Source organism: Pleurodeles waltl, chromosome 6, assembly GCF_031143425.1.
Source record: "Pleurodeles waltl isolate 20211129_DDA chromosome 6, aPleWal1.hap1.20221129, whole genome shotgun sequence".
In the NCBI taxonomy this organism is placed as follows: domain Eukaryota; kingdom Metazoa; phylum Chordata; class Amphibia; order Caudata; family Salamandridae; genus Pleurodeles; species Pleurodeles waltl.
Genome location: NC_090445.1, coordinates 659,514,311 through 659,537,462, shown reverse-complemented (window position 1 = coordinate 659,537,462; position 23,152 = coordinate 659,514,311). Strand labels below are relative to the sequence as shown.

Genomic DNA, 23,152 nt, shown 5'->3' with positions numbered 1-23,152 from the left:
ACCCTTCTTGGGACAGGCCTTGTCTCCAGTTTGGTGTCCATGCTGTTTACAGCTATGACACCAGGCCTTTTTGGGATCAAAGTTTTTACCCTTGTACCCATTGTTTTGTGAAGAGGCTCTGGGCCCACCCTCCTGTGCAGGTTTTTGGGGGCCTGTAGAAGACTCTTTACTATTTTTAGTTTTGGTTGTCTCATCACCCTTCTGCTGGGGAGTTTTTGTGACCCCTTTCTTTTGGTCACCCCCTGTCGAAGTCTTGGACACCCTTGTCTTGACCCAATGGTCCGCCTTCTTTCCCAATTCTTGGGGAGAAATTGGTCCTAGGTCTACCAGATGCTGATGCAGTTTATCATTGAAACAATTACTTAACAGGTGTTCTTTCACAAATAAATTGTACAGCCCATCATAATTACTTACACCACTGCCTTGAATCCAACCATCTAGTGTTTTCACTGAGTAGTCAACAAAGTCAACCCAGGTCTGGCTCGAGGATTTTTGAGCCCCCCTGAACCTAATCCTGTACTCCTCAGTGGAGAATCCAAAGCCCTCAATCAGGGTACCCTTCATGAGGTCATAAGATTCTGCATCTTGTCCAGAGAGTGTGAGGAGTCTATCCCTACACTTTCCTGTGAACATTTCCCAAAGGAGAGCACCCCAGTGAGATCTGTTCACTTTTCTGGTTACACAAGCCCTCTCAAAAGCTGTGAACCATTTGGTGATGTCATCACCATCTTCATATTTAGTTACAATCCCTTTGGGGATTTTCAACATGTCAGGAGAATCTCTGACCCTATTTATGTTGCTGCCACCATTGATGGGTCCTAGGCCCATCTCTTGTCTTTCCCTCTCTATGGCTAGGATCTGTCTTTCCAAAGCCAATCTTTTGGCCATCCTGGCTAACTGGATGTCCTCTTCACTGGAGTTATCCTCAGTGATTTCAGAGTTGTTGGTCCCTCCTGTGAGGGAACCAGCATCTCTGACTATTATTTGTGGAGTCAGGGCTTGAGAAGCCCTGCTCTCCCTAAGTAGGACTGGAGGGGGGGAATTTCCCTCCAAGTCACTATCTTCATCCTCTGAGTTGCCATCCTCAGAGGGGTTGGCCTTTTCAAACTCTGCCAAAAGCTCCTGGAGCTGTACTTTGGTAGGTTTGGGGCCCATTGCTATTTTCTTTAGTTTACAGAGTGACCTTAGCTCTCTCATCTGTAGATGGAGGTAAGGTGTGGTGTCGAGTTCCACCACATTCACATCTGTGCTAGACATTATGCTTCTAAAAGTTGGAATACTTTTTAAGAAACTAAAACTGGTTCTAGAATCTAATTCAAACTTTTAACAAACTTTTAAACTCTAAAAGAAATGCTAAACAGGATCTAACACAAGGCCCTAGCAGGTCTTTTAAGAATTTAGAAAACTTTTCAAATTGCAAAAATCAATTTCTAATGTCAATTTTGGAATTTGTCGTGTGATCAGGTATTGGCTGAGTAGTCCAGCAAATGCAAAGTCTTGTACCCCACCGCTGATCCACCAATGTAGGAAGTTGGCTCTGTATGTGCTATTTCAAAGTAAGGAATAGCATGCACAGAGTCCAAGGGTTCCCCTTAGAGGTAAAATAGTGGTAAAAATAGATAATACTAATGCTCTATTTTGTGGTAGTGTGGTCGAGCAGTAGGCTTATCCAAGGAGTAGTGTTAAGCATTTGTTGTACATACACAAGACAATAAATGAGGTACACACACTCAGAGACAAATCCAGCCAATAGGTTTTTATATAGAAAAATATCTTTTCTTAGTTTATTTTAAGAATCACAGGTTCAAATTCTACATGTAATATCTCATTCGAAAGGTATTGCAGGTAAGTACTTTAGGAACTTCAAATCATCAAAATTGCATGTATACTTTTCAAGTTATTGACAAATAGCTGTTTTGAAAGTGGACACTTAGTGCAATTTTCACAGTTCCTGGGGGAGGTAAGTTTTCGTTAGTTTTACCAGGTAAGTAGGACACTTACAGGGTTCAGTTCTTGGTCCAAGGTAGCCCACCGTTGGGGGTTCAGAGCAACCCCAAAGTCACCACACCAGCAGCTCAGGGCCGGTCAGGTGCAGAGTTCAAAGTGGTGCCCAAAACACATAGGCTAGAATGGAGAGAAGGGGGTGCCCCGGTTCCGGTCTGCTTGCAGGTAAGTACCCGCGTCTTCGGAGGGCAGACCAGGGGGGTTTTGTAGGGCACCGGGGGGGACACAAGTCCACACAGAAATTTCACCCTCAGCAGCGCGGGGGCGGCCGGGTGCAGTGTAGAAACAAGCGTCGGGTTTTCAATGTTAGTCTATGAGAGATCTCGGGATCTCTTCAGCGCTGCAGGCAGGCAAGGGGGGGATTCCTCGGGGAAACCTCCACTTGGGCAAGGGAGAGGGACTCCTGGGGGTCACTTCTCCAGTGAAAGTCCGGTCCTTCAGGTCCTGGGGGCTGCGGGTGCAGGGTCTCTCCCAGGCGTCGGGACTTTAGGTTCAAAGAGTCGCGGTCAGGGGAAGCCTCGGGATTCCCTCTGCAGGCGGCGCTGTGGGGGCTCAGGGGGGACAGGTTTTGGTACTCACAGTATCAGAGTAGTCCTGGGGTCCCTCCTGAGGTGTTGGATCGCCACCAGCCGAGTCGGGGTCGCCGGGTGCAGTGTTGCAAGTCTCACGCTTCTTGCGGAGAGCTTGCAGGGTTCTTTAAAGCTGCTGGAAACAAAGTTGCAGCTTTTCTTGGAGCAGGTCCGCTGTCCTCGGGAGTTTCTTGTCTTTTCGAAGCAGGGGCAGTCCTCAGAGGATGTCGAGGTCGCTGGTCCCTTTGGAAGGCGTCGCTGGAGCAGGATCTTTGGAAGGCAGGAGACAGGCCGGTGAGTTTCTGGAGCCAAGGCAGTTGTCGTCTTCTGGTCTTCCGCTGCAGGGGTTTTCAGCTAGGCAGTCCTTCTTCTTGTAGTTGCAGGAATCTAATTTTCTAGGGTTCAGGGTAGCCCTTAAATACTAAATTTAAGGGCGTGTTTAGGTCTGGGGGGTTAGTAGCCAATGGCTACTAGCCCTGAGGGTGGGTACACCCTCTTTGTGCCTCCTCCCAAGGGGAGGGGGTCACAATCCTAACCCTATTGGGGGAATCCTCCATCTGCAAGATGGAGGATTTCTAAAAGTTAGAGTCACCTCAGCTCAGGACACCTTAGGGGCTGTCCTGACTGGCCAGTGACTCCTCCTTGTTATTCTCATTATTTTCTCCGGCCTTGCCGCCAAAAGTGGGGCCTGGCCGGAGGGGGCGGGCAACTCCACTAGCTGGAGTGTCCTGCTGGGTTGGCACAAAGGAGGTGAGCCTTTGAGGCTCACCGCCAGGTGTGATAATTCCTGCCTGGGAGAGGTGTTAGCATCTCCACCCAGTGCAGGCTTTGTTACTGGCCTCAGAGTGACAAAGGCACTCTCCCCATGGGGCCAGCAACATGTCTCGGTTTGTGGCAGGCTGCTAAAACTAGTCAGCCTACACAGATAGTCGGTTAAGTTTCAGGGGGCACCTCTAAGGTGCCCTCTGTGGTGTATTTTACAATAAAATGTACACTGGCATCAGTGTGCATTTATTGTGCTGAGAAGTTTGATACCAAACTTCCCAGTTTTCAGTGTAGCCATTATGGTGCTGTGGAGTTCGTGTTTGACAGACTCCCAGACCATATACTCTTATGGCTACCCTGCACTTACAATGTCTAAGGTTTTGTTTAGACACTGTAGGGGTACCATGCTCATGCACTGGTACCCTCACCTATGGTATAGTGCACCCTGCCTTAGGGCTGTAAGGCCTGCTAGAGGGGTGTCTTACCTATACTGCATAGGCAGTGAGAGGCTGGCATGGCACCCTGAGGGGAGTGCCATGTCGACTTACTCGTTTTGTCCTCACTAGCACACACAAGCTGGCAAGCAGTGTGTCTGTGCTGAGTGAGAGGTCTCCAGGGTGGCATAAGACATGCTACAGCCCTTAGAGACCTTCCTTGGCATCAGGGCCCTTGGTACTAGAAGTACCAGTTACAAGGGACTTATCTGGATGCCAGGGTCTGCCAATTGTGGATACAAAAGTACAGGTTAGGGAAAGAACACTGGTGCTGGGGCCTGGTTAGCAGGCCTCAGCACACTTTCAATTGTAAACATAGCATCAGCAAAGGCAAAAAGTCAGGGGGCAACCATGCCAAGGAGGCATTTCCTTACACAACCCCCCCCCAAACGAAAGAGGATGAGACTAACCTTTCCCAAGAGAGTCTTCATTTTCTAAGTGGAAGAACCTGGAAAGGCCATCTGCATTGGCATGGGCAGTCCCAGGTCTGTGTTCCACTATAAAGTCCATTCCCTGTAGGGAGATGGACCACCTCAACAGTTTAGGATTTTCACCTTTCATTTGCATTAGCCATTTGAGAGGTCTGTGGTCAGTTTGAACTAGGAAGTGAGTCCCAAAGAGGTATGGTCTCAGCTTCTTCAGGGACCAAACCACAGCAAAGGCCTCCCTCTCAATGGCACTCCAACGCTGCTCCCTGGGGAGTAACCTCCTGCTAATGAAAGCAACAGGCTGGTCAAGGCCATCATCATTTGTTTGGGACAAAACTGCCCCTATCCCATGTTCAGAGGCATCAGTCTGCACAATGAACTGCTTAGAATAATCTGGAGCTTTTAGAACTGGTGCTGAGCACATTGCTTGTTTCAGGGTGTCAAAGGCCTGTTGGCATTCCACAGTCCAGTTCACTTTCTTGGGCATTTTCTTGGAGGTGAGTTCAGTGAGGGCTGTCACAATGGATCCATATCCCTTCACAAACCTCCTGTAATACCCAGTCAAGCCAAGGAATGCCCTGACTTGAGTCTGGGTTTTTGGAGCTACCCAGTCCAGAATAGTCTGGATCTTGGGTTGGAGTGGCTGAACTTGGCCTCCACCTACAAGGTGTCCCAAGTAAACCACAGTTCCCTGCCCTATCTGGCATTTGGATGCCTTGATAGAGAGGCCTGCAGATTGCAGAGCCTTCAAAACCTTCTTCAGGTGGACCAGGTGATCCTGCCAGGTGGAGCTGAAGACAGCAATATCATCAAGATAAGCTGCACTAAAGGATTCCAGCCCAGCAAGGACTTGATTCACCAACCTTTGGAAGGTGGCAGGGGCATTCTTTAAACCAAAGGGCATAACAGTAAACTGATAATGCCCATCAGGTGTGGAGAATGCTGTCTTTTCTTTTGCTCCAGGTGCCATTTTTATTTGCCAGTACCCTGCTGTCAAGTCAAAGGTACTTAGAAATTTGGCAGCACCTAATTTATCAATGAGCTCATCAGCTCTTGGAATTGGGTGAGCATCTGTCTTGGTGACAGAATTGAGCCCTCTGTAGTCCACACAAAACCTCATCTCTTTCTTTCCATCTTTGGTGTGAGGTTTGGGGACTAAGACCACTGGGCTAGCCCAGGGACTGTCAGAGCGCTCAATAACCCCCAATTCCAGCATCTTGTGGACTTCCACCTTGATGCTTTCCTTAACATGGTCAGACTGTCTAAAGATTTTGTTCTTGACAGGCATGCTGTCTCCTGTGTCCACATCATGGGTACACAGGTGTGTCTGACCAGGGGTTAAGGAGAAGAGTTCAGGAAACTGTTGTAGGACTCTCCTACAATCAGCTTGCTGTTGGCCAGAGAGGGTGTCTGAGTAGATCACTCCATCTACTGTGCCATCTTTCGGGTCTGATGACAGAAGATCAGGGAGAGGTTCACTCTCTGCCTCCTGATCCTCATCTGTTACCATCAACAGATTGACATCAGCCCTGTCATGGAAGAGCTTAAGGCGGTTCACATGGATCACCCTCTTGGGGCTCCTGCTTGTGCCCAGGTCCACCAGGTAGGTGACCTGACTCTTCCTTTCTAGTACTGGGTAAGGGCCACTCCATTTGTCCTGGAGTGCCCTGGGAGCCACAGGCTCCAGAACCCAGACTTTCTGCCCTGGTTGGAACTCAACCAGTGCAGCCTTTTGGTCATACCAAAACTTCTGGAGCTGTTGGCTGGCCTCAAGGTTTTTGGTTGCCTTTTCCATGTACTCTGCCATTCTAGAGCGAAGGCCAAGTACATAGTCCACTATGTCCTGTTTAGGCTCATGGAGAGGTCTCTCCCAGCCCTCTTTAACAAGGGCAAGTGGTCCCCTTACAGGATGACCAAACAGAAGTTCAAAGGGTGAGAATCCTACTCCCTTCTGTGGCACCTCTCTGTAAGCGAAAAGCAGGCATGGCAAGAGGACATCCCATCTCCTTTTGAGTTTTTCTGGGAGCCCCATGATCATGCCTTTTAATGTCTTGTTGAATCTCTCAACCAAGCCATTAGTTTGTGGATGGTATGGTGTAGTGAATTTATAAGTCACTCCACACTCATTCCACATGTGCTTTAGGTATGCTGACATGAAGTTGGTACCTCTGTCAGACACCACCTCCTTAGGGAAACCCACTCTGGTAAAGATACCAATGAGGGCCTTGGCTACTGCAGGGGCAGTAGTCGACCTAAGGGGAATAGCTTCAGGATACCTGGTAGCATGATCCACTACTACCAGGATATACATATTTCCTGAGGCTGTGGGAGGTTCTAGTGGACCAACTATGTCCACACCCACTCTTTCAAAGGGAACCCCCACCACTGGAAGTGGAATGAGGGGGGCCTTTGGATGCCCACCTGTCTTACCACTGGCTTGACAGGTGGGGCAGGAGAGGCAAAACTCCTTAACCATGTTGGACATATTGGGCCAGTAGAAGTGGTTGACTAACCTCTCCCACGTCTTGGTTTGTCCCAAATGTCCAGCAAGGGGAATGTCATGGGCCAATGTTAGGATGAACTCTCTGAACAGCTGAGGCACTACCACTCTCCTAGTGGCACCAGGTTTGGGGTCTCTGGCCTCAGTGTACAGGAGTCCATCTTCCCAATAGACCCTATGCGTTCCATTTTTCTTGCCTTTGGACTCTTCAGCAGCTTGCTGCCTAAGGCCTTCAAGAGAGGGACAGGTTTCTTGTCCCTTACACAACTCCTCCCTTGAGGGTCCCCCTGGGCCTAAGAGCTCAACCTGATAAGGTTCAAGCTCCAAAGGCTCAGTTCCCTCAGAGGGCAGAACTTCTTCCTCAGAAGAGAGGTTCCCTTTCTTTTGCTGTGTTGCAGTTGGTCTCCCAACTGACTTTCCTGTTCTCTTGGTAGGCTGGGCCATTCTTCCAGACTCCAGCTCTACTTGTTCACCCTGTGCCTTGCACTGTGCTCTTGTTTTCACACACACCAGTTCAGGGATACCCAGCATTGCTGCATGGGTTTTTAGTTCTACCTCAGCCCATGCTGAGGACTCCAGGTCATTTCCAAGCAGACAGTCCACTGGGATATTTGAGGAGACCACCACCTGTTTCAGGCCATTGACCCCTCCCCATTCTAAAGTAACCATTGCCATGGGATGTACTTTTCTCTGATTGTCAGCGTTGGTGACTGTGTAAGTTTTTCCAGTCAGGTATTGGCCAGGGGAAACCAGTTTCTCTGTCACCATGGTGACACTGGCACCTGTATCCCTCAGGCCCTCTATTCTAGTCCCATTAATTAAGAGTTGCTGTCTGTATTTTTGCATGTTAGGCGGCCAGACAGCTAGTGTGGCTAAATCCACCCCACCCTCAGAAACTAGAGTAGCTTCAGTGTGGACCCTGATTTGCTCTGGGCACACTGTTGATCCCACTTGGAGACTAGCCATACCAGTGTTACCTGGATGGGAGTTTGGAGTGGAACCTTTCTTGGGACAGGCCTTGTCTCCAGTTTGGTGTCCATGCTGTTTACAGCTATGACACCAGGCCTTTTTGGGATCAAAGTTTTTACCCTTGTACCCATTGTTTTGTGAAGAGGCTCTGGGCCCACCCTCCTGTGCAGGTTTTTGGGGGCCTGTAGAAGACTCTTTACTATTTTTAGTTTTGGTTGTCTCATCACCCTTCCCCTGGGGAGTCTTTGTGACCCCTTTCTTTTGGTCACCCCCTGTTGAAGTCTTGGACACCCTTGTCTTGACCCAATGGTCCGCCTTCTTTCCCAATTCTTGGGGAGAAATTGGTCCTAGGTCTACCAGATGCTGATGCAGTTTATCATTGAAACAATTACTCAATAGGTGTTCTTTCACAAATAAATTGTACAGCCCATCATAATTATTTACACCACTGCCTTGAATCCAACCATCTAGTGTTTTCACTGAGTAGTCAACAAAGTCAACCCAGGTCTGGCTCGAGGATTTTTGAGCCCCCCTGAACCTAATCCTGTACTCCTCGGTGGAGAATCCAAAGCCCTCAATCAGGGTACCCTTCATGAGGTCATAAGATTCTGCATCTTGTCCAGAGAGTGTGAGGAGTCTATCCCTACACTTTCCTGTGAACATTTCCCATAGGAGAGCACCCCAGTGAGATCTGTTCACTTTTCTGGTTACACAAGCCCTCTCAAAAGCTGTGAACCATTTGGTGATGTCATCACCATCTTCATATTTAGTTACAATCCCTTTGGGGATTTTCAACATGTCAGGAGAATCTCTGACCCTATTTATGTTGCTGCCACCATTGATGGGTCCTAGGCCCATCTCTTGTCTTTCCCTCTCTATGGCTAGGATCTGTCTTTCCAAAGCCAATCTTTTGGCCATCCTGGCTAACTGGATGTCCTCTTCACTGGGGCTATCCTCAGTGATTTCAGAGGTGTTGGTCTCTCCTGTGAGGGAACCAGCATCTCTGACTATTATTTTAGGAGTCAGGGTTTGAGGGACCCTGTTCTCCCTAGATAGGACTGGTAGGGGGGAATTGTCCTCCAAGTCACTATCCTCTTCCTCTGAGTTGCCACCCTCAGAGGGGTTGGCCTTTTCAAACTCTGCCAAAAGCTCCTGGAGCTGTATTTTGGTAGGTTTGGGGCCCATTGTTATTTTCTTTAGTTTACAGAGTGACCTTAGCTCTCTCATCTGTAGATGGAGGTAAGGTGTGGTGTCGAGTTCCACCACATTCACATCTGTGCTAGACATTATGCTTCTAAAAGTTGGAATACTTTTTAAGAATCTACAACTGGTTCTAGAATCTAATTCAAACTTTTACAACTTTTTAAACTCTAAAAGAAATGCTAAACAGGATCTAACACAAGGCCCTAGCAGGACTTTTAAGAATTTAGAAAACTTTTCAAATTGCAAAAATCAATTTCTAATGACAATTTTGGAATTTGTCGTGTGATCAGGTATTGGCTGAGTAGTCCAGCAAATGCAAAGTCTTGTACCCCACCGCTGATCCACCAATGTAGGAAGTTGGCTCTGTATGTGCTATTTCAAAGTAAGGAATAGCATGCACAGAGTCCAAGGGTTCCCCTTAGAGGTAAAATAGTGGTAAAAAATAGATAATACTAATGCTCTATTTTGTGGTAGTGTGGTCGAGCAGTAGGCTTATCCAAGGAGTAGTGTTAAGCATTTGTTGTACATACACAAGACAATAAATGAGGTACACACACTCAGAGACAAATCCAGCCAATAGGTTTTTATATAGAAAAATATCTTTTCTTAGTTTATTTTAAGAATCACAGGTTCAAATTCTACATGTAATATCTCATTCGAAAGGTATTGCAGGTAAGTACTTTAGGAACTTCAAATCATCAAAATTGCATGTATACTTTTCAAGTTATTGACAAATAGCTGTTTTGAAAGTGGACACTTAGTGCAATTTTCACAGTTCCTGGGGGAGGTAAGTTTTCGTTAGTTTTACCAGGTAAGTAGGACACTTACAGGGTTCAGTTCTTGGTCCAAGGTAGCCCACCGTTGGGGGTTCAGAGCAACCCCAAAGTCACCACACCAGCAGCTCAGGGCCGGTCAGGTGCAGAGTTCAAAGTGGTGCCCAAAACACATAGGCTAGAATGGAGAGAAGGGGGTGCCCCGGTTCCGGTCTGCTTGCAGGTAAGTACCCGCGTCTTCGGAGGGCAGACCAGGGGGGTTTTGTAGGGCACCGGGGGGGACACAAGTCCACACAGAAATTTCACCCTCAGCAGCGCGGGGGCGGCCGGGTGCAGTGTAGAAACAAGCGTCGGGTTTTCAATGTTAGTCTATGAGAGATCTCGGGATCTCTTCAGCGCTGCAGGCAGGCAAGGGGGGGATTCCTCGGGGAAACCTCCACTTGGGCAAGGGAGAGGGACTCCTGGGGGTCACTTCTCCAGTGAAAGTCCGGTCCTTCAGGTCCTGGGGGCTGCGGGTGCAGGGTCTCTCCCAGGCGTCGGGACTTTAGGTTCAAAGAGTCGCGGTCAGGGGAAGCCTCGGGATTCCCTCTGCAGGCGGCGCTGTGGGGGCTCAGGGGGGACAGGTTTTGGTACTCACAGTATCAGAGTAGTCCTGGGGTCCCTCCTGAGGTGTTGGATCGCCACCAGCCGAGTCGGGGTCGCCGGGTGCAGTGTTGCAAGTCTCACGCTTCTTGCGGAGAGCTTGCAGGGTTCTTTAAAGCTGCTGGAAACAAAGTTGCAGCTTTTCTTGGAGCAGGTCCGCTGTCCTCGGGAGTTTCTTGTCTTTTCGAAGCAGGGGCAGTCCTCAGAGGATGTCGAGGTCGCTGGTCCCTTTGGAAGGCGTCGCTGGAGCAGGATCTTTGGAAGGCAGGAGACAGGCCGGTGAGTTTCTGGAGCCAAGGCAGTTGTCGTCTTCTGGTCTTCCGCTGCAGGGGTTTTCAGCTAGGCAGTCCTTCTTCTTGTAGTTGCAGGAATCTAATTTTCTAGGGTTCAGGGTAGCCCTTAAATACTAAATTTAAGGGCGTGTTTAGGTCTGGGGGGTTAGTAGCCAATGGCTACTAGCCCTGAGGGTGGGTACACCCTCTTTGTGCCTCCTCCCAAGGGGAGGGGGTCACAATCCTAACCCTATTGGGGGAATCCTCCATCTGCAAGATGGAGGATTTCTAAAAGTTAGAGTCACCTCAGCTCAGGACACCTTAGGGGCTGTCCTGACTGGCCAGTGACTCCTCCTTGTTATTCTCATTATTTTCTCCGGCCTTGCCGCCAAAAGTGGGGCCTGGCCGGAGGGGGCGGGCAACTCCACTAGCTGGAGTGTCCTGCTGGGTTGGCACAAAGGAGGTGAGCCTTTGAGGCTCACCGCCAGGTGTGATAATTCCTGCCTGGGAGAGGTGTTAGCATCTCCACCCAGTGCAGGCTTTGTTACTGGCCTCAGAGTGACAAAGGCACTCTCCCCATGGGGCCAGCAACATGTCTCGGTTTGTGGCAGGCTGCTAAAACTAGTCAGCCTACACAGATAGTCGGTTAAGTTTCAGGGGGCACCTCTAAGGTGCCCTCTGTGGTGTATTTTACAATAAAATGTACACTGGCATCAGTGTGCATTTATTGTGCTGAGAAGTTTGATACCAAACTTCTCAGTTTTCAGTGTAGCCATTATGGTGCTGTGGAGTTCGTGTTTGACAGACTCCCAGACCATATACTCTTATGGCTACCCTGCACTTACAATGTCTAAGGTTTTGTTTAGACACTGTAGGGGTACCATGCTCATGCACTGGTACCCTCACCTATGGTATAGTGCACCCTGCCTTAGGGCTGTAAGGCCTGCTAGAGGGGTGTCTTACCTATACTGCATAGGCAGTGAGAGGCTGGCATGGCACCCTGAGGGGAGTGCCATGTCGACTTACTCGTTTTGTCCTCACTAGCACACACAAGCTGGCAAGCAGTGTGTCTGTGCTGAGTGAGAGGTCTCCAGGGTGGCATAAGACATGCTACAGCCCTTAGAGACCTTCCTTGGCATCAGGGCCCTTGGTACTAGAAGTACCAGTTACAAGGGACTTATCTGGATGCCAGGGTCTGCCAATTGTGGATACAAAAGTACAGGTTAGGGAAAGAACACTGGTGCTGGGGCCTGGTTAGCAGGCCTCAGCACACTTTCAATTGTAAACATAGCATCAGCAAAGGCAAAAAGTCAGGGGGCAACCATGCTAAGGAGGCATTTCCTTACAGGGACCTTCGAGAGAAACTGTCAGAGGTTAGATAATTGCATTTTTATCCCCATAAGAATATGTGTATTCGTATAATGTTTTAATAACATTTGTATGGAGCCAAAATGCTTTCTGAATCTATGCATCCTCCGTTGGTGCTGGACTACTAGTTTACTAGAGGTGACAGTAAATCCTCTGCTCGCTGCCCATTACAATAAGTTAAAATATTTGAAAGAATGGTATACCACTGCCCAAATGAGTGTTTAGGGACAAGCATCTAAGGCAAAATGTGTTGATTTTTGGCTCGGCTAAAAATCCCCAGCACATTATAGCCCCAAGGTGGCCTCAGGGTGATGTTACGTACATGTGCACGTGTCATGACATGTAGGCCATTTTGGTGTTCAATTTCCACGTACAATATAGCAGAACAGTAAATTAAAACAAAAATGAATAAAAGGCACATTTACAAAAAGGATCAAATTCTTGAATATAATCTCACCAGCTGGCGTACAGCTTCCCTCAGAACTTTCTCATTTTCAATCATAACAGCCATGTCCTTCTGAACAGTGGAGGCCAACACTACATCCAGTGTAGCAGCTTTTAAAGCCATCTTACAGATCATCTCATCGTGAGAGAACACACAGTAACGATTTAGCTCCCGGTAATGCTCCACACATTGGCGACCCAATGGTAGCTAAAAAGAAGAAACAGTTAAATTAACAGTTAAACTAACAAAAGAAACAATGTCCAAAACACAATTTCCATCCAGTTTACCTATAGTTGTTCTTAGCTAGCAAGCCTAAACAAGCATGGGAAAAGCCAACAGCTCTCATCTTTGTGACCTCTTGTATTGCTGTGCAGCATGGCTGAAAAAATTGGTGCAAGTGTTTTTTTTTTTTTTTTTTTTTTTAACTTCTTTTTAGTTACGAATCTGAGGTGGTCTGCAAGCTATAAGGAAAAAAGCATACAAGATTTTTTATTTTTTTTAAAGCTTGCATGGGAGCAGAAGCGACAGGAGGGTGGGTGAAACAGCAAAGCACTATGAGGGGATGGTTCGGGGTGAAAGCAAAGCCAACACAGTAAGGAGTTGGGGGAACGCTGATGCAACACAGCAAGGGGGATGCAAAAGCAAAGGGAGTCTCCAGGGAATGTAAAAGCAATGGGGGAGGGCAGGAGTGATACCAACACAAGGGTAAGACAAAGCAATGGAGAGAAGCACACTGAGCAGAAGAGTGAGGAGGCCAGGTAGAAGCAGTTGGGCAACAGAGAGCAACACAAAGTGTATACGGAGTGGCATATACTTGTGAGACAGCTTGAAATAACACACACACACACACACACACACACACACACTATTGGAGTGATTTGCAGGAAAACCTTAGTCTTTGAAAAGCAAGCAGTGGAAGCAGCAATGCCAGCACACTGAATTGTAAAAAGGAAATGCTCCATGGGACAGACAAACATGTTTCGCAGGCTGGGACACTAATAAGAAGCAGGAAAATGGGTGAAAAGGAAAGCCAACCAATGGTAAGCAACGGGAAGCCTCCAACCATGTAGGAAGCTGGCTCTGTATATACTATATCAAAATGGGATAGTGTGCACATAGTCCAGAGGTTCCCCAAGAGGCTTGACGGAGGCAATAATAGATAATACTAATGCTCTATTTGTGGTAGTGAGGTCGAGCAGTTAGCAGTTAGGCTTATCAGAGGGTAGTGTTAAGCATTTGTTGTACACACACAAGCAATAAGTGAGAACACACACTCAATGACTTAACGCCAGGCCTAAAGGTTTTTATATAGAAATATATTATTTTGTTAATTTATTTTTAGAACCATAAGATTAATTTAGCAGGTAAATATATTAAATGAAAGGCACTTTGCATAGTAATAGTTGAGACTTTCATTAGAGGGTTGGAGGAGTACAGGAGGGGCACCCAAGTAGGCACACAAACCACACCCTCAGCGGCACGGGGGCGGCCAGGTGCTGTGTGCAAACAGGGCGTCGCGTTCTCAATAGAACTCTATGGAGGGACCCGTGAGCAGGGGGGGGGGGGGGGGGGGTGTCACAGGTGCTGCAGACAGGGTACAGGCGGGCCTCTCGGGCAAGCCAACGACTGGGCAAGGGTGAGGGCCGCCTGCTGGTCATTGCTGCACTGGTGGTCTGTTTCTCACGGGCATGGGGCTGCGGGTGCAGTGCTTCTTCCAGGCATTGGATAGCTTCATACCGGGCAGTCGCGGTCAGGGGGGTCCTCGGGATTCCCTCTGCAGGCGTTGTCGTGGGGTTGCAGGGAGGTCAGCCCAGGGTGGACATGTCAGAGTCGCCTTGGGGTCCTCTCTGGATAGTTGGTTTCTCTGGACACAGGGCAGGGGCGTCGGGTGCAAATGTGTTGGAAACTCATGCTTCTGGAGTAAGGTGGGAGTCCCTTTAAAGATGGATGTCTTTTCTTCTTGTTGGGCAGAGCTGCTGCTCTTGGTCCTCGGTGATGCAGGCAGTCCCCTGGAGGCTTTTCAGGGGTCGCTGGTCCTGCAGAAAGCGTGGCTTCTCGGTTGCAGGGTCTTTGAAGCAGGAGACAGGCAGGTAGGGCTGGGGCCAAGTCAGTTGTCTCCTTTTCTTCTCTGCAGGGTTTTCAGCTCAGCAGTTCTTCTTGTGAGGTTGTCAGAAATCTGACGAGCTGGGTTCAGGGTCACAACTAAATATTAAAGTTAGGTGTGTGCTAGGGTCAGAGGGCAGTAGCCAGTGGCTACTGTCCAAGAGGGTGGCTACACCCTCCTTGTGCCCACTCCCTCTGGGTAGGGGGCACATCCCTATTGGTCTTAATCCTCCAAAGCAAGATGGAGGATTTCTCAAGGAGGGTGTCACTTCAGTTCTGGACACCTTAGGGGTGGTCCTGGCTGAGGGGGTGACACCTCTGATTTTCTCATCATCCCTCTGGACTTACCGCCAAAAGTGGGGGCTCGTCTGGAGGTCGGGCATCTCCACTGGCTGGATTGCCCTGGGGGTATTCTAACACCAGCCTGAGCCTTTGAGGCTCACCGCCAGGTGTTACAGTTCCTGCAGGGGGAGGTGTGAAGCACCTCCACGCAGTGCAGGCTTTGTTTCTGGCCCAAGAGAGCACAAAAGGCTTTTACCCCAGGGGACAGAAACTCTTCTCTCAGTGGCAGGCTGGCACAGGCCAGTCAGTCCTGCACTGAAGGATTGGGTAAAATACAAGGGCATCTCTAAGATGCCCTCTGTGTGCATTTTTTAGTAAATCCAACACTGACAGTGTGGGTTTGTTATTCTGAGAATTTTAATACCAAACTTCCCAGTATTCAGTGTAGCCATCATGGAACTTTGCGAGTTCGTTTTGTCAAACTCCCAGACCATATACTTAATATGGCCACACTGTACTAATGTCTCAAAATTGACTTAAACACTGTATGGGCATATTGCTCATGAAGCTATGCCCTTACCTGTGGTATAGTGCACCCTGCCTTAGGGCTTTAAGGCCTGCTAGAGGGGTGCCTTACCTATGCCACAGGCAGTGTTTTGTGTGCATGGCACCCTGAGGGGCCCTTGATACCTCTGGTACCTTTTACAAGGGACTTATATGTGTGCTAAGGGTGTGCCAATTGTAGAAACAATGGTAAATTTAGTGAAAGAACACTGGTGCTGGGGCCTGGTTAGCACACTCTCAGTAAAGTTACCAATATCCGGTAAAAAAAAAAAAGGGGGTTAGGGGCGAGGTAACTGCAACCAGGAGCCATTTTCCTACAAACCCCCTCTATGTTTTTGCTAAATCACAACATGCAGTGCAACGGACAGTGCACTGGGCTCGACCTAAAAAGGTTTAACCCAACAATGAGATGATGTTAAACTGTGCTCTCACGCAGGAGTCTATCCGGGCAAGAAACAGATACATGCTGCAAACACTAATTTTGTGAGCTGAATAATACTGCTCAGTCACTGGAGTATGCCACCCACTAAAAGAATAGAAAATAATTAGCTTTTTTGGTTAAACTTTTGCACTGCAGCTGTTCGCCACAAAAGCATGTTACAATGCATGCCTTCGACCAGTACACCACAATACGCATTTAACACCATCTTTAGATTTTATTTGGATCCTATGTAATTGTGTAGGAAAGGGCACCTTTCTTAACATGGTCTCCCCCACTTTTTGCCTGGTAATTAATACAATTTTGACTGAAAGTGCAATGGGCTCCTGCTGTCCCGGTCCCTAGTGCCAGATCTCTTGCCCTAAAAAGGTGCAATTGTTACCCAATTAGCAATACCTTTGGCACCCCAGTTTGTCCCTAGTAAATAGTACCCCTAGCACCTAGGGCATGGGTACCAAAGAGGAACCCCAAGGGCTGCAGTATGTGTTGGACGACCCTCATGCATCCCTCACCTAGCAAAAGCAGACTGCCGCTGCAGGCTGCATGTCTTAATGCAGCTAAAAGTAAAAACAACATGGCACACAGCCTGTGTGCCATGTCCCCTAACACAGCATGCAATATATGAAAGTCACCCCTACAGCAGGTCTTACAGCCCTAAGGCAGTATGCATTATACCACATGTGAGGGCATATATGCATTAGCAAATATTCCCCTTCTAAGTCTTTGTCGAATCCCAGATGTAGTGTACAGGGAAGCCCTTTTAAAAGCATGTGCTGGATGCTGATCAGTATGAGTTGCCTAGCTACATGATGCCTTCTCTGAACCCTGGGATGTTTGGCATAAAATATATCAGAATAATAAACCCACACTGATTCCAATGATGGATTTATTAATAAATGCATAGGTGCCCCCTGAAAACCTACCAACTACTCATGTGCTGACTAGTCCTGCCCAGTTCAGCCACCACAGACACGTTTCTACCCCCTTCCCACTCCCCAAAGTGAGAGCTAACACTCTCAAGGGTCTGAGACAAAGGTCTGCACTGGGCAGGGGTGTTACCTCCCCTCCCGGGCAGGATGGACATTTCTAGGCGGAAAGCTTCAAAGGCCTCACCGCCTTTGTAATGGGACCCAGGTCTCTCAGAATTGCACACCAATCCCACTGTCCTGACCCTGCCTGACCCCACTTTTGGCTGCAGCACAGGTGGGGAAATTAGGTGGAGTGCCCACTTCATGCCAGCCCCAATCCTAAGGTGAATGAGCTGAAGTGGACACTACTTTTTAAAATTCTTCCAACTTGTTTGGAAGGAATTAAGCCACTACGGTTAGGGTTATGCCCACTCCCCGGCAGAAGTGGTCATAGGTAGGGTTTAGTCACCCTAAATGTAGGCAGCCCATTGCCTACAGCCAGACATTCCCTGTGACAACTCTAAATTGAGTATTTAGGCGTCAACCCTGAACTCAGATCCTGACTACCTATGAAGCAAAGGACAAAGAAGAGGCCTGCCTGCTAACCTCAACGGACTCTGCCCAAAAGACATTTCGCCTTGCAGTTGAGCCTCCAAGAAACCCAGGAGGACTGCCTGCCTTCTACAAAGACTCAGACTCCCATGAGCGGCAGAACTGCTCTGCAACAAAGTTTTAAGAAAGGACTCTGCAGCCCCTAAAACAGCAAGGACCAGACACCCGAAGCGACTTTTGCACCCGATGCCCACGACCCGAGGTGAAGCAAACCATCGGTACCAGCTCAGTTTCCCAGCTGTCTGGAGTCTGAGTCCACTCAGGTTTTACCCCTTTTGAGCTCCCCACTGTTCCCTGTAGCCTCTGCATGGCGGCCCCCTCTCCTGCAGCCCTGTGGTGGGAAGAAACCTGACACTCCTAGCAACCACTGCACCCTTCACCCCTGACCCCCCCCCTGAGGTGGGTCACTAGTGCCAAAGATGTCCCTCGGCTCCCCTGAGCTTGAGTCCACCCTGGGTCCACCCCTGCCCGACTTCCCGACGACACCTGCAGATTCAACACACAGGACCGCCTGACCAATAGTACTCCCGGACAAGAAAGTCTGACGCCTAAAGACACCCCTGCATCCGTCGCCACTGGGCACAAGGGAAGAGGACCAAAGGTGCACCTACATCCCTGAGTACCCCAGTTTCACTACCTACCTGCTTTTGTCGCTGATTGGCTTCCCAGCCAGATCCTGCAGCCGGTTTGTCATGAGGTCCAACTCCCATAGAGAACCTTTGGGCGCTCAACGCCTTAATGCAACTCTGCATCAGGCTGCCCCAGCGCTGCCCATTGTAGCCTGCTGGTATGGTTTTGATCAGTGCCCAGGACTTACCTTTACCCCTAAGCTTGACTTCTCAAGCCATTAACCCCGTGTTTGCGGAACACTGTTTTCCTCCATAGGATAACATTGAGAGAACTCTGAAAATTGAGCATTGATTTCTGCTTAAAAGTCTACTTACCTGATTAGGAAGTTCTTGGGTTTGAAACATATATAAAAATAATTATTTTTCTAAATTGGTCTCAGATTTATTCTTTGAGTGTGTGTCTCATTTATTGCCTCGGTCAGGACAACAAATGCTTAACAAAACCCTTTGGTATGCCTAACTGCTCGTCCACACTACCAGACAATAAAGCATTAGTCCTAACTACTTTTGTCTTTACAAAACCAATTGGGGATCCAGTGGACAATCTTCACAGTGTACTTTATTTTAGTTCACTATATAGAGAGCCAGCCTCCTATAAGATGACTTTAATGAAAATTAGGGATGTTTGATATCAAACATATCATTATTAAACCTTCACTGATGCAAGTGGTGGAATTATATGTACCCAGTGGGCACTGTAGAGGGGCCCCTGAAAACCTACCAACTACCAGTGTATGGAAAGACTGGTTTCAGCTTGCCACCACCAGATATGCTTCTGACCCCCCAAGAGTGAGAGCATTTGCTCTCGGTCAGTCAGAAATAAAGCCTTCTCTGGGCAAAGTAGTTATACACCCCCACCCACCTGTAAATATGCATTCCAAGGCAGATCTGGCTTCACTCAAAGGAGAGATGCAGACACCCCCTCCCCGTGGACTCTTAACGACATCTCATTTTAATATATCATATAAAGAGCCAGCTTCCTTCAAAATAGTGTTTGCACATGCTCTAGCTTGACCTTACTGCATTCAACTTTGTGATGCTGGTGGGCGACATGCAGAGCCAGCAATTTAACTTGCAAAACCATGCCTACAGGTTGGTAGCATCAGGATGAGGCAAGACATGCTAAACATTAATTAGCAACTAAAACCCCTCATTTTAGTAGCAGACTAAAATCTACAGGAATCTTATTAATCCAAGTATAATATATATTGGCCTGACACAGGGGTCTGTATTTGCTCCTGCTGTCCACGGAGATGGCTGAAGGTCACGTTTTACTAGATGCAGAGGTACCCTTAACTGGACAAAGTGAATGAGCTGGAGAATATCTGCACCTGGGAAGTACAGAGGGTTCAGTGAGGGTGACCGGAGTAACACAGAGGCTGGGATGTCTGAGATGGACATAAATTAGCTTGCAAAATGTAAACCTCCATTTTGTCCACACAACACATGGGGTTTAAAAGGGACTTCATCATTCACTAGTCCACCTAGAAACTAACCTCACACACTTCATTATCCAACCTCACACAGAATGGACATACAACTTTGAACCGATATCCAATATTGACAAAGCCAAAAATCCAAAAACTTCAGCAATGTACAAATACCAGAAATGGCTACCCAAACTGATGAACACTTCCCGATTTGTGATGAAATTATCATGAAAGCTCCACTGAAAGCAATTAGGCTGATTAGCAATGAGGCACTTGCACGCTTTGGAGTAGTACTTAACTTGATGAGAAAAGCAGCATTTCAAGCTCCCTGAATCTGAACTGCTAATTCTTGTTGAGACAAAAACCCAGAAACATGTTCTGGAACACAGATATACAAGCACCAGCTGCAAAAACTCCTGGTGATAGTTTCATAAATACTAATACCAGATTGAAATTGTAAATATTTGCTCACGGACTATGTTGCCGCAGATTCACAATCTGTATTTTGTTGGCTGTTATTTCTTCTTCTGGCCAGCTGCGGGGATCTTGTAGCTTCTAGGTGGCCTCAACTGGCAAAGGACTTTCTTTACACCAACCAAAAAAGCTCCTATCGAGAGATTCTTCTGTCAATTAAGGCTTGTACAACTCTTCTATCAAGCCAAGTCTTGCTCCTTTTAAGGTTGAGCACACAAGTAGTTTGAACTGTTGTAAATAATGTGGGCTTTTAACCATGCCCGTTCATGGGCTTGCCTTTCAAAAATCACATTGATTTCGTTTGTCCTGCCTTGAGGGTGTTTCTGTAACGCTTTGCAGACTGCCCCTGTCACATGGATTATTGCACAATTGCCAATATACTTCAGTTTGGGCGAACTATTATTTTGTTTTCTCATCACCCTTCGTGCAGCATGGCAGCCATGGAGCACACAGCACAAACATGCACAACAGCGTGAACTCGATCAGCGGTATTGGAGCGCTGGTCACATTGTTCACAGTAACCTAATCAGAGTCATTTCTTGTGGCCCTCCTCTTAACACACCTGAAATTGGTAAATGATTTACATAAAACAGAAATCCCTAAAGCTAAAGCAGTTCTCCGGACAAAGCGGGAGAGCCAATACTACAATATTCAATGAACTCTGGAAACTCACGCCATAATGCTTTGCAGGACATTACCTTTACAAAACATTTTTGCTCATAACTCAGCCTGGTCCTAGGACAATGGGACCACCACCAAAACATTCAGTACGTGTAAGGAAATGCTTCCTAGGCATGGTTACCCCCTGACTTTTTGCCTTTGCTGATGCTAAGTTTTGATTTGAAAGTGTGCCGAGGCCTGCTAACCAGGCCCCAGCGTTCTTTCCCTAACATGTACTTTTGTTTCCACAATTGGCACACCCTGGCATCCAGGTAAGTCCCTTGTAACTGGTACCCCTGGTACCAAGGGCCCTGATGCCAGGGAAGGTCTCTAAGGGATGCAGCATGTCTTATGCCACCCTGGGGACCCCTCACTCAGAACAGACACTGCTTACCAGCTTGTGTGTGCTAGTGAGGACAAAACAAGTAAGTCGACATGGCACTCTCCTCAGGGTGCCATGCCAACCTCACACTGCCTATGCAGTATAGATAAGTCACCCCTCTAGCAGGCCTTACATCCCTAGGGCAGGGTGCGCTATACCATAGGTGAGGGCACAAGTGCATGAGCACTGTGCCCTTACAGTGTCTAAGCAAAACCTTAGACATTGTAAGTGCAGGGTAGCCATAGGAGTATATGGTCTGGGAGTCTGACATGCACAAACTCCACAGCACCATAATGGCTACACTGAAAACTGTGAAGTTTGGTATCAAACTTCTCAGCACACTAAATGCACACTGATGCCAGTGTACATTTTATTGTAACATACACCCCAGAGGGCACCTTAGAGGTGCCCCCTGAAACCTAAACCGACTATCTGTGTAGGCTGACTAGTTCTAGCAGCCTGCCACACACCAGACATGTTGCTGGCCACATGGGGAGAGTGCCTTTGTCACTCTGTGGCTAGTAACAAAGCCTGTACTGGGTGGAGGTGCTTCACACCTCCCCCTGCAGGAATTGTAACACCTGGCGGTGAGCATCAAGGGCTCACCCCCTTTGTTACAGCACCACAGGGCACTCCAGCTAGTGGAGTTGCCCGCCCCCTGGACACAGTCCCCACTTTTGGCAGCAAGTCCAGGAGAGATAATGAGAAAAACAAGGAGGAGGAGTCACTGGCCAGTCAGGACAGCCCCTAAGGTGTCCTGAGCTGAGGTGACTGACTTTTAGAAATCTTCCATCTTGCAGATGGAGGATTCCCCCAATAGGAATAGGGATGTGCCTCCCTCCCCTCAGGGAAGAGGCACAAAGAGGGTGTAGCCACCCTAAAGGACAGTAGCCATTGTCTACTGTCCTCCCAGACCTAAACAAACCCCTAAATTCAGTATTTAGGGGCTCCCCAGAACCTAGGAACTCAGATTCCTGCAACCTAAGAAGAAGAGGACTGCTAAGCTGAAAAACCCTGTAGAGAAGACGGAGATACCAACTGTTTTGGCCCCAGCTCTACCGGCCCATCTCCCCCCCCTTCTAAAGACACTGCTCTAGCAACGCTTTCCCCAGGACCAGCGACCTCTGAATCCTCAGAGGACTGCCCTGCTCTAGAAGGACCAAGAAACTCCCGAGAACAGCGGCCCTGTTCACCCAAGACTGCAACTTTGTTTCCAAAGAAGCAACTTCAAGACAACTGCGTTTCCCGCCGGAAGCGTGAGACTTGCTACTCTGCACCCAACGCCCCTGGCTCGACTTGTGGAGAACCAACACTTCAGGGAGGACTCCCCGGTGACTACGAGACTGAGTAGCCAGAGTTGCCCCCCCTGAGCCCCCACAGCGACGCCTGCAGAGGGAATCCCGAGGTTCCCCTTGACCGCGACTGCCTGTTCTCAGATCCCGACGCCTGGAAAAGACTCTGCACCCGCTGCCCCCAGGACCTGAAAGATCGGAAGTGCAGGAGTGACCCCCCAGGAGGCACTCTCCCTTGTCCAGGTGGTGGCTACTCCGAGGAGCCCCCCCCTTGCCTGCATCGCTGAAGAGACCCCTAGGTCTCTCATTGATTCCAATTGAAAACCCGACGTGTATTTGCACACTGCACCTGGCCGCCCCCGTGCTGCTGAGGGTGTACTTCCTGTGCTAACTTGTGTCCCCCCCCCCCCCCCCCCTCCCGGTGCCCTACCATACCCCCCTGGTCTGCCCTCCGAAGACGCGGGTACTTACCTGCTGGCAGACTGAAACCGGGGCACCCCCTTCTCCATTGAAGCCTATGTGTTTTGGGCCCCACTTTGAACTCTGCACCGGACCGCCCCTGAGCTGCTGGTGTGGTAACTTTGGGGTTGCTCTGAACCCCCAACGGTGGGCTACCTTGGACCCAAACTTGAACCCCGTAGGTGGTTTACTTACCTACATAAACTAACAAATACTTACCTCCCCCAGGAACTGTTGAAAATTGCACTGTCTAGTTTTAAAATAGCTATATGTGATTTATTTGAAAAGTATATATGCTATTGTGATTATTCAAAGTTCCTAAAGTACTTACCTGCAATACCTTTCATTTGAAGTATTACATGTAAAATTTCAACCTGTGGTTCTTAAAATAAACTAAGAAAATATATTTTTCTATACAAAAACCTATTGGCCTGGAATTGTCTTTGAGTGTGTGTTCCTCATTTATTGCTTGTGTATGTACAACAA

General features: G+C 48.3%; 1 protein-coding gene across 4 annotated transcripts in view; it reads right to left on the bottom strand.

The window, feature by feature from the left end:
* KDM5B (lysine demethylase 5B) overlaps positions 1–23,152 on the bottom strand; it is a 768,574-nt gene that overhangs the window by 297,905 nt on the left and 447,517 nt on the right. For all 4 annotated transcript variants that reach the window (XM_069239028.1, XM_069239026.1, XM_069239029.1 and 1 more), the window contains one exon: positions 12,445–12,639. In XM_069239028.1, coding sequence (XP_069095129.1) covers positions 12,445–12,639 — 195 coding nt within the window. The remainder of the gene's footprint in view (positions 1–12,444; positions 12,640–23,152) is intronic.